The following is a 12,267-nucleotide window of genomic DNA, read 5'->3' as shown; positions in this document are numbered from 1 at the left end:
ATTAAAGTAAAAAAAATAATATATAATTATTTTTAAAAATATATAAGTTTGACAATAACATCTACTAACAACAACAACTATAGTAAAATATTTTTTTTATATATTTCACCTTAACTTTATATTTAAACATGTTTTTTAGATTTTGATTTAGAAAACAATATATGTTATAATCTACATTTTAAACATTAACATAAGACAAGATAAGATAGAAGTATTATTGTCATTTGTTTATAAAAAATAAACTAAGATAAATTATTTAGTTTAGTCCATTGTACACCAAACACAATTTTGCCTCTCCAATGTCTACCGAACACAATAAAATAAATTTTCCAATCCATTATAATGAATTCCAAGCATGAGGCATGACGATTATTTATCAAGTCTGATCCATTCCAATCAATACTGTGAAACATATCAAACACTATCTTAAATTATCTTAACACAGAAATTGTTAGAGCTATACAGTATACTGTCTTTATGGAATATACAACCACCGTGATCCGGCAGAATGCGGCTAAAGATGAAGAGAAAACATTGCCGAAGATTGTTGCTAGCAGTGGATGCTCATCATCTCTGTATTTTCATTAAGAAGTTAGAAATCAACTACTGTCAACATGTGGCTTTCTCAGATACATTACTTTGCTTACACAATAATAACGCACCCATATTTTCAGGCATTTCTCCATAATTTAGCACATCCCTCCTCTGCTACTGTCAATCTCTGTTGCAAGATATAAAAACACACCCTTCTTCGGCTATCAGACTATCACAATTTAGCACTTTCCTTCTATTCTGACATCCATATTTTCAGGCATTTCTCCATTAAGATCTTGACCATCACCTTCCATCTGATCAAGCGCTCTGGTGTCCATGTGTCCACTCTCAATTATAATCTTGAATATAATGGATGGAAATAGCATCTGTTTTTAGAAAGTAAGCTGGCTGAAATCTGGTTTGAAGAATTTATATTGGGAAGTTATTTGGCTAACCAGTAAGAATTCTAAATTACCAGATTTAAATTATACTTAAATTATTAAATTATTAGGAGAGAAATTATATTTAATCATGATTTTTAAAAGTATTATTAAAGTTGCTTTGAATTATATTTAATGAAAGCAAGTGTTTTCAATTTTGAAAAGGTTGATAAGAATACCAGACCAGGATATTATTTAAATACTTATGTGATTATAAATAATAAAAAAATAGCTCAAATAATTAAGAGATTAAATTTTAATTTATATTTTTTTAATTTATTTGAATTTTTATTTAAGATTGTTTAATTAGATCTTGACCCGTTTGTTTTTGTATTTCAAGTTTTTGAAAAAAATTATTAATGATTTTTTTTTTGCTTTAAATTATGTTTTTTAGTGTTTTCATATTCTATCAATATAATGATGTTAAAAATAATAAAATTATTAATGATTTTTTTTTTCTTTAAATTATTTTTTTTAGTGTTTTCAGATTCTATCAATATAATGATGTTAAAAATAAATTTAAAATACTATTTTAATAAATTTTTAATTAAAAAATATTTTAAAAAACAACCGCTATCATAAAAACAAATAAATAAAACTTGATTTAATTATTATTAAGTATTTTATTTATTAAACTATAAGCCTGATTATTTATTCTTGTTGAAGTTTTTGTATTTATATCCTATTTTTTCACATATTAGACAAAATTTGATGATTTAATAAAAATAACAAACTATTCCTCTTTTAAATTCTCTCTTCTTCCTAACTTTTCCTTTCCCTGTTTTAATTCTTGACTTCTTTTTTTCTTTGCTTTTAGTTTTTTTTTTTCCCTGCATCACTTCTAGTCTCTTTTTTCGGGGAGGCAGAAGTTTAAAGCAATATGAAATAGAGGATGTTATAAACAAATAGATGATCGTTCAAAAAGATGAACTTAGCAATCCAAAACAAGTTGCTTGTCCAGAAGTTAATCGTTCAAGGCGTGATCCTAATGCATTATACTGTCAGATCGTCTATTTAAAGCCCCATGGTCACTGGTTACACCTTTAAAATTTACCTGTCCCGCGAGTTGTAGGATGCTATAAACTTGGCAACTGATTTTCGTGATCAAAGACCCAAGTATCCTTTTGTGTTTCTTCGTCAACAGCAAAACCATCCATTTTCATCTGATAAAGAACATCGGTAACTGATTTTCCGGCTGCCATAAAGTTCCTAGTTTTTCACCAACCGGGTGAATTCTTTCATCTCTCCAGCATCTCCCTGACCTTCCAAGTACTCCAAACAGGCATTCACAAGGATGGGATCTGGTTTCCAGTCTCTTCCAACATTGACGGCCCTCTTCAACATCTCAATGGCCTTGGGGATTCGATCATGTTCCATATACCCCTTTGCCATTACATGCCATGTGCTCGCATAAGGTGTTCTTCCTTGCACTGCCTTTTCTATGGCTGCTTCAGCCTTCTCAAAAAGTCCCCTACTGCAATAAGCAACAAGAAGCCCGTTCAATACACGGAAGTCATACGTGGTGGTGCACTGGAACTCCCACTCTTCAAAGATCTTTTCTGCTCCCTCAATATCATCCAGCTTCGTAAGAGAGTCAATCATGCAACAATATGATGTGTCCATGGATTCACTCGAGGGCTTGTACAAATTCCAAATTCTATAAAGCTCATCCTTATTCCCTGTTTTTGCATGGAGACTCAAAAGAAAATTAAATACTGCTTTCTTCTTTCTCAAGGCCATCCATTTCTCCAGCTTCTTCAACATTGTCAAAGCTGTATCAATGGACCCAATCTTCAGATACGCATCAGCAGCCATTGCATACAATTTCCAATCCAGACCAAGCTCTGGATTCTCCTCCATCAAGTTCAAGATTCTTTCCACCCCGGAAATGTCAGATGCAGCAGCTGAAGCAGCAATTAGATTTCTCAGTGTGTATTTATCTTGAGCAATTCCATTCCTTTCCATTTCCTTCAGCAATGGGGGGATTTTGTCAAAGTCTCCGGTTTGAGAGTAAAGGATGATCAAGATGTTGTATGGAAAAGATGATGTTGTCATGCCCCCTTCTCTCATTTCCTGCATGACTGCTTCTGCTTTCTGCACAGATTTCTCTCGCACACAGCCATTAAGAATAGCACCATATGTGTACTTAGTTTTTAACTTAACCGAAAGTTTATTAAAGTAGTTCTCGGCCTCCTCTAGTCCACGAACTCTATGAATTAATCCCAATCTGACTGCTGCATCTTCCGTAGTAAATGTAAAGAACCGCCGGCCTGTCATCCATTCTGATACCTGAATTAATCATGCTCTCTATCAAGTTCCAATTTTACAGGAAGCATGTACATTAAACTCATCAAATTACAACTACACTGCCAACACAGAGGTGCATTTAACCATATCTTGAATCATGATATGGTCCAAGCTTCATCACGACAAAAATAATTGGCCTCGTGCTGACTTGCTAATTATATATCAGATCTTAATTATCTTATCTCTTAAAACTAGACATATGAAAAATTCTCAAACTTTTGAATCACATTGAGACTGACACAAATCCAATAAATGACATGTCGTCCGAAAGCTGAAACTTTACCCCAAATTCAGTTCCACCATGAATAATTCAACAAGGTCCCACAACAATCTCTATATTTTACTCAATGGGTACACATAAAACAATCTATAATGAGCAAAAAGAAGTCAAAAAAATGATGGGGATTGAGAAATAGAGACCTCCAAAGCATGTTTGAACCGTTTATAATCTTTCATGAGACGAACCAAGGACACAAGATGGTGTTTGTCAACAGGGTTGCCTTCTTTGACCCATTGATCAAGAACTGGTACGATGGAGACCCTGGGGTCTCTTATGGCTTCAATTCTTCTGCATAATGTAGTAGAGTGTGAAGAAGATAATGGTTTAGTTGGGGTTTTAGTAGAGAAGAGTAAAGAAGCTAAAACCCTTGTGGAGGAGATGGAGAATTGATGGTTTTGAGGAAGTAAAGAAAATAATTTTCTAGAGAAATGAAGCTTCATTATTATTTCTCTGAGTGAATGTTCTTGAAAGAATTGATGTTTGTATAAGGGCAAGGGAATAAAGGTAAATAGAGACAGGGATTTAACTTAGGGTTTAAGGCCAGGAAGAAAACCAATTTGGTTTGGTTTACGCCATCAAAACTCTGGATTAATCGTATATTTGAGGGTTGTGTTCTTGGCATTTTATTAATGTGGTCCCTGTATTATTTTATTTTTCTTTGGTTGGTCCCTTTACTTACAAACATTTATACTGTGTATTGTACTCTCTAACTAATTCCTGCGTTTTTTACGGCTAATTCTTATCAACTAGCCCGACAATATCGATCTAGTTACATGTCTGAGTTTTTTTTTTTTTTAACATGTTGTTAACAGTGAATTAAATGGAAATTTGAAGGAAAAAAATCACACGAAGAAACTTTCTTTAAAAGAAGGGACAATTAATTAATAATAATAATAAAGTTTTGTTAGGTGAAAGAGTCATTAGGCGGAGTTTAAGACTAAGAAGATATTTAACGTTGTGTTTTTATCCATAATTGAGTGTCTTTTAAATGTATTTGGCAAAGAAAACATCATATTAATGTTTTTTTAATATTTTTTTCTTATATAATCTTGATAATTGATGTCAAAAATAAAAAAATTATAAAAATATATTTTTAAATAAAAATTATACATCACAATACCAAACTGTTATTCCTATCTCCTATCTAGGTATTGATTTCTCCATGAAATTATTGAATCCCACTTAGTTCCGTAGTCAATTTAATGACTTGTAGTTTTATTAAAGATATATTTTAAATTATTTCAAATATTATTTTAGTCAAATTTAAATGATTTAGTGGGTTAATCTAATTAAATTTAAGTAACATTTAACTAGATTAACTTCAAGAAATTAAAAAAAAAACCTAGAAACAAAATCGTTTTAGATAAAATTTTGACTAGGTAATTCATAGGTTAAATTAGTTTAATTTAATAACACTGTATATTAAACTTGTATCATTGAAATGACCCATCAAGTTAAAGCAGGTTTAATATATCATGGATCCATTTATGTCATGGGTGGATACCTGGGTATCAAAACTATTGACATTTATTACCATAATAATTAATATATATTACATGTTCCCATTTCTATCACGCTAGTCCAGCTCTTGAGCAATCATATGCATAGAAAATAAATGAAGGAAAAATGTTTCAAGGAGGTAACCATATTATGCATTGTCAATGCTATTCTACTCCACCTTGAACTGTACTCTTCATTTGCCAAAGTAATGGACTCAAGCACCTGCAGAAAGCAACAGTACAGAATTAGAAATATTCATTAATAATCTTAATTTCTTCGGGAGTTACACTATAATAATAGAAACTTACCTTCGCGTAGGGAAACGTTTTCATGCTGTCCACGGATCCTGGTTCCAGAAAGGATGTCCCTAACTCGATGCAATTCGGCCACAACAATGTTCATATCCATCCTCTCTCGTGGTAACTCTACAGAACAAGCAACTCCTATCTTGATAATTGAAATCAGACAATCCAGGATTTTTCCAGTTTCAATATGGTTAATCCTATGAGAGGAATGGATACTACTTTCCACATCTTCTCGGAGAAGTATTGGTTCCACGACCTCCGAAACTCGGCCATGCAATGCCATTTCAGCATAATTGTGAAGGTTCAGCCCATCTTTAAACATGCCGTCTGTAGGTCCTTTTCCTGTGAACATCTCCAACAACAGGATGCCAAAGCTGTACACATCCCCGTAAGTTGACACATCGCTGCCCACACCATACTCTGCAAAATTCATATGAACAGATGCAAATAGTTGTTTACCGCCTTAGCTTAGATCATAAACTGAGAAAATAGAACTAGACACTAATGAAAATACTTCTAATCGCACCTGGTGCTGCATAGCCGATGGTGCCTTTCAAGCCAACGGAGCTGGTCTGTCCCGAAGATAATTGATGGGAAACTTCTGGACGGAGCCTCGCTAATCCGAAGTCCCCCACACAAGCAGTCATTTCAGCATTTAAAAGAACATTGCTGGGCTTCAAATCACAATGGACAATAGGTGTTCCGCAGTGTTGGTGCAAATAGTTGAGCGCATTAGCCACATCAATTGAAATATTTAACCTCTGAATGAGATTCAAACTTCTCAGCTCTTGTGCGTTGTTTGGATGATGAATTGGGTGCAACCATTCTTCTAGACTTCCATTGACCATGAGCTCGTAAACCATAGCCTTGAAATCATTTCCTTGAAAATCAATGCTAGAGCATGCACTTACTACTCCAACAAGATTTCGATGCCTGATGTTTACCAAGGCTGCACATTCTGCCATGAAACTCCTGGAAGCTCCTCTGCGTAAGAGGTTAAGTACCTTCACTGCAACAGCCATTCCATCCGGAGGAAGGATTCCTTTGTAGACTGAACCAAAACTGCCAACACCGATTAAATTGGCCGAAGAGAATCCATTAGTTGCTAGAAGGAGATCTTGGTAGGCTACTCTCCTAAATGGTATTCCCCATGAAGATGTACTAGAAGCCTGCTTATCTTTTGTTTTTCTAAAGAAATAGAGAAGCATGGAAGAGACCAACAAGATTACCACGAGCAAGCCCCCAGACATTGCGACGATCAATATCCTAGTAGAAGATTTCAGCTTTTCCGACTCATTGGTTGTGCATCTGGACAGATTCAACTGAGGTATACCTCCACAGAGCTTCTTGTTTCCTGCAATGGAAATCACACTTGTATTGCCAAAGACACCTTGCGCGGGCACCTGACCTTCAAGGTCGTTAAATGACAGATCCAGACTCTCTAACAACTTTAAGTCTCCCAAAAACCTGGGAATTTGGCCACTAAAGTTGTTGTAAGAGAGATCAAGAACTTTAACTGCTCTCAAAGGACTCAGAGACTCAGGAATGGACCCTTCAAAAAAATTACCCTTCAAACTCAAAAGCTCTAAACTCGCGCAACTACCAAGACTATGGGGAATCTCACCGGATAACCTATTTTTAGAAACATCTAGCTCCCCAAGATGCACCAGATTACCCACTTCCAAGGGAAGAGAACCTGTCAGATGATTTTCAGATAGGTTTACGGAAAATGTTCCGGAAGGGATACTTAGTAATTCTCTGGGTATGGGACCGCTCAAATTATTATTAGAGAGACCCAACTCCAACAAGTTTTGGCAATTTCCAAGATTCGATGGGATACTTCCATGTAAATTGTTGAGTTCTAAATGAGCAGCAATCAACGACGTCATATTGCCTACAGATGATGGGATACTGCCTGAGATTTTATTTTGATCTAGATATAAATAACCTAAATTTTGTAATTTACCAATAGAACTTGGTATCATGCCGCTCAGTTGATTTGACTCCAAGCCCAAAGCAACAAGGCTGATGAGATTTCCAATCCCATCTGGAATTGCTCCACGTATTTGGTTTCTCCCAAATCCCATCAGCCTTAATTTTTTGGAGAAGTTGCCTAGTGTTTCAGGAAGTACCCCTCCTAAATGGTTGTCAGCTATCCCAAAAATTTCCAAAACGGTGTTGTTTTCCAGGGGGTAGAGAAAACTCAGGTCATCGTCCTGGCCACTTCCAAGATCATTGTAATCAATTGACAGGTGCCACAAGTAAGGCAAGCTTCCTAGGGTGGGTACTTTCCCAGTGAAGAAGTTGTCTGAGAGTTCAACATTAGAGAGATTTGAGGCATTAGAGATCGTCATGGGAATCAGTCCACTGAAGCGGTTTGTGTGAACTATAAGGATTTCGAGATTTGGAAGCGTGTGGCCCAAGTCAGGAGGCAGAGTCCCATGAAGTTGATTCATTGGCACAGCAAAATTAGTAAGAGTAGAGAGATTGAATATAGAAGGAGGGATTGTACCACTCAAATTATTGATACCGAATGAAAAGATTTGTAATCTTTTCAATCGCCCTATACTATTTGGAATAACTCCTTTCAAATTATTCCCCATCCCACGAATTTCTACGATAGATGAAAGGTTTCCAAATGAAGGTGGTATTTCGCCGACCAGATCATTCATTTTAAAATTGAATACTTTCAATTTTGATAATGATTCTAGTCGTTCAGGAAGCTTACCAGTGAGATTGTTGCCCTCTAAACGAAGGGCAAGGAGATTTGTGCAGCTTGAAATGTTAACAGGGATTTCACCACTAAACGAATTGTTACCTAGTCTCAACATTTGTAGCCGAAACAAATGACCCAGTTCTTCAGGGATATTGCTGCTCAAGCTATTGTTTTCCAGGTTCAGTAGCCTAAGGAAACTCAAGTTGCCAATAGATGGAGATAGGCCGCCCACCAGTTTATAAGAGTGCAGATCAAGCTTTACAACTCGCTGATGTCTGCGTCCACATGTAACACCAGACCACTCGCAGAAGTGGAAGGATTCGTTCCACGAGTTAAGTGCACCAAAGGGATCATCTGTAATTTGAGCCCTGAAAGCTAGCAAAGAGAGTTTGTCTGTCTCATTTCCTCCATGTAATGTGAAGGAAAACGAGTGCCCAATCACTTGCAAGAAAACTATCCACAATATGCATGAATTCATGCTTGGTAGCTTTCTTTAATTAAGTATTAAAGATATGATTAAAGTGATTCTAAGTTTATGTATACACACACACACACACACGGAAAGTGCAAAGGTAAATGGCAATATAATTGTGCCCGCGCAAATAATCAACAGCTCGAGCCCACAATGATGTTAAGTTGTACGCAATTTTCTTGGTGCCATTAATGTTGAATTCTGTGAAAATGAAGGCCGAGTCCCTTCAGCACGTTTTCTACCGTGCAAAAGACTGCAAGGAATCTCCGGTTAATGTGGACCAAGATTTTCAGGCGGTCAAACTTGGTTTCCAAATTTCACTCCCTTGATTTTCAAACTTTTGCAGCTAAATCTCAGACAGTAAGATATTTTAGGTGGAATTCAATGCTGTTATAACATTGTGAAGACATGAATTTTCTAGACCTTTAAAGGAAAATATAGAACAGGAACCGCAAAAGCTACCGGAAAATCTAGAACCAAGGTGCTAGACATTTCTGTTCATTAATACCTTTTAATACTCTTTTTTTTTCCTGTTATAATATTGTATCTTTATTTTATTATTACTCCCTTTTTTTTTTCAAATTCATTTAAAGCAACAGTTATCTTTATTTTCATGATAGTACCATAATTGAATAACTGTTTATACACAAGAATTTTATGCTAGACACTAAAAAAAATCACTAAAAATTAAGGAGTAAGAAAGAAGAATACGCAGCTTACCAAGAAGAAGCAAGTGCGGACCCAGTGAAGAAGTTGTTGAGGGTTCAACATTAGAGAGATTTGAGGCAGTAGAGATTGTCATGGGAATGAGTCCACTGAAGCGGTTTGTGTGAACTCGAAGGATTTCGAGATTTGGAAGGGTGTGGCCCATTTCCGGAGGCAGAGTTGATTCGTTGGCGCATTAGAATTGGCAAGAGTGAGAGATTGAATATGGAAGGAGAGCTTGCAGTGGGTAACTATTTTAGCGTGTGTTTGTGTTAGAGTTGGAAGTTGTGGTTTGGGTATGGATCATTAAAAAAAACTAAGAAAAGTAGAAAATAATAGTTTTTGTGGTTGAGTTTTGTGTATAAATAAGTTGTACTTAACCATAATCTCAACCACAAAAGCTAAAACAAATACTCTCTTAGTTATTGTACCCGATCTTAAGCTGACCCTGATCTCAAGATATATAAGCTAACTCAATTCAATCAGAATTAATTAAGAAAAATTAAAAAAATTAAGATTTTAATATTTTATATAAAAAATTTAAAAACAATTTATATAAATATAAGTTATAAATATTGAAATTTAAAAAATTATTTCAATTTTTTTTTATTCCACTTTAACAAAAAAACCTTTGGTATAATATCGTTTTAAATCGAAGTATTTAAATTAAAACAGTTTTTTATTCTATATTGAAAAATGTTTTTTTTATGAATATATATATATATACACACACACACATACACTAAAGGGTTTCAAATCTCATATTAAAAAAATAAAATATTCTTTTGTATAGTAAAATTTGAAAAGGATTAATAACTAATTAAAAAATATATATAAAAAAAACATCTTTGGTTAAGAGAAAAAACACATTTGAAAAAAAAAAAGTCTCAACCGGGTTTTGTCAGGTTGCAAGTCAACCAGATTTTTGTTAATTCCAATCTTTTACCTTACCCTGACCGGTGTAGCTATCGGGTCAACCGGCTCTAGGTTAACTTATCGAGCCGATTCTGGTTTAATAACTATTTTAATGATAAACTGTTTATAATTGTAAGAATAATTATTTTTAAAAATATTTTTAGTTTAAAAATATATTAAAATAATTTTTAAATTTAATATATTAAAATGATATAAAAATATAAAAAAATTCAGTTAAAAAAAATAAAAAATAAAAAAATTAAATTTTTATTAAAAACTATTAAATCACGAAATCAAATATGCTATAAATAAAATTTCTTCCCAATTGCACGTTAAGCTAATGTGCACATACATGTACCACTTGTATGAAAAACAAAATCTTTTGGAATAAAAAAAAATATTTTGTAATAAAAAAAAGAGAGTGTATTTTGTAATAAAAAAAAAGAGTGTATTTTGTAATACAGTTGAATATGCTTTTTTTTTTAATTTAAATAATTTTTTTTAATATATTTTTTTGTTTTTGGTATACTAATGTTATAGTTGTATTTAATTATAATTTCAACCACAAAAATTAAAACAAACACTTTTTTAGTTACTGTACCCAATCTTAAGCTGACCCCAGATCTCAAGATATATAAGCTAACTCAATTCAATCAGAATTAATCAAGAAACATTAAAAAAATTAAAATTTTAATATTTTATATAAAAAATTTAAAAACAATTTATATAAATATAAGTTATAAATATTGAAATTTAAAAAATTATTTCAAAATTTTTTTTATTCCTCTTTAACAAGAAACCTTTGGTATAATATCGTTTTAAATAGAAGTATTTAAATTAAAACAATTTTTTATTCTATATTGAAAAATATTATTTTTTTATGAATATATACACACACACACACTAAAGGGCTTCAAATCTCATATTAAAAAAATAAAATATTCTTTTGTATAGTAAAATTTGAAAAGGATTAATAACTAATTAAAAAATATATATAAAAAAAACATCTTTGGTTAAGAGAAAAAACACATTTGAAAAAAAAAAAGTCTCAACCGGGTTTTGTCAGGTTGCGAGTCAACCAGATTTTTACTAATTCCAATCTTTTACCTTACCCTGATTGGTGTAGCTATCGGGTCAACCGGCTCTAGGTTAACTTATCGAGCCGATTCTGGTTTAATAACTATTTTAATGATAAACTGTTTATAATTGTAAGAATAATTATTTTTTAAAATTATTTTTAGTTTAAAAATGTATTAAAATAATTTTTAAATTTAGTATATTAAAATGATATAAAAATATAAAAAAATTCAGTTAAAAGAAATAAAAAATAAAAAAATTAAATTTTTATTAAAAACTCTTAAATCACGAAATCAAATATGCTATAAATAAAATTTCTTCCCAATTGCACGTTAAGCTAATGTGCGCATACATGTACCACTTGTTATACTTTAATGGTAGTAAGCATGTCATGACTAATTAAGAGTGTATTTTGTAATACAGTTGAATATGCTCTTTTTTTTTAATTTAAATATTTTTTTTTGTTTTTGGTATACTAATGTTATATATATATATATATTTTAAATTAAAAATATTTTTAGAAACACAAACTAAGTCCGAGATTATTTTATTGCTCCTAATTTTAACTAAAAATTTTAAATTCTATCCCAAATAGGTTTTTTTCTTTTTATTTACGTGAGAATTACATCAACAACAAAGTGATCTGCAACCATATGCTAATTGTTTTAATTCACAGTAGTTTTCCAAGATTAATTTGAGCTAATTATTTTGTATTGGATTATAATAAAAACATATCTAGTTATGATTTTTTTTTTATTTCTCATAAAAATTCTAGCTATATCTAGCTAATTTTTTTTTTTATCAGATATACATATATTTTTAATAATAATAATAATAATATTATATCGTATATCTTGCACTCTCTTAAAACATATCACAATTTGATTTAATTTAACGCTTCAAAAAAGAAAAAAATACGCACTGTCACATCATTTTCAACACCAAAGTCTAGTTTTTTTTTTTTTTTTTTAAGATTTACATGAAAATAATATCTCCAGACATGTCACAAGACACAT

General features: G+C 32.4%; 2 protein-coding genes across 2 annotated transcripts; both read right to left on the bottom strand.

Moving 5' to 3' along the window:
* Positions 1-1,938: 1,938 nt before the first annotated feature.
* LOC105134558 (pentatricopeptide repeat-containing protein At2g20710, mitochondrial-like) lies at positions 1,939-4,125 on the bottom strand. Its single transcript, XM_011039014.1, has 2 exons — positions 3,702-4,125; positions 1,939-3,263 (listed from the first exon to the last, which is right to left on the bottom strand). The coding sequence occupies exons 1-2, from the start codon at positions 3,999-4,001 to the stop codon at positions 2,184-2,186; spliced, it is 1,380 nt and encodes a 459-aa protein (XP_011037316.1). The 5' UTR covers positions 4,002-4,125; the 3' UTR covers positions 1,939-2,183.
* Positions 4,126-5,070: 945 nt separating this feature from the next.
* Positions 5,071-9,526, bottom strand: LOC105134556 (probable LRR receptor-like serine/threonine-protein kinase At3g47570). The gene is made up of 4 exons (XM_011039013.1): positions 9,275-9,526; positions 5,893-8,457; positions 5,370-5,786; positions 5,071-5,283 (listed from the first exon to the last, which is right to left on the bottom strand). Exons 1-4 carry the CDS (start codon positions 9,423-9,425, stop codon positions 5,276-5,278), a joined length of 3,141 nt encoding a protein of 1,046 aa, XP_011037315.1. The 5' UTR covers positions 9,426-9,526; the 3' UTR covers positions 5,071-5,275.
* Between the last annotated feature and the right edge of the window lie 2,741 nt (positions 9,527-12,267).

Source organism: Populus euphratica, unplaced genomic scaffold (genome assembly GCF_000495115.2).
Source record: "Populus euphratica unplaced genomic scaffold, PopEup_1.0 scaffold213.1, whole genome shotgun sequence".
NCBI classification, from domain to species: domain Eukaryota; kingdom Viridiplantae; phylum Streptophyta; class Magnoliopsida; order Malpighiales; family Salicaceae; genus Populus; species Populus euphratica.
The sequence above is the reverse complement of the archived record's forward strand: the minus strand, read 5'-3'. Positions and strand labels throughout refer to the sequence as shown.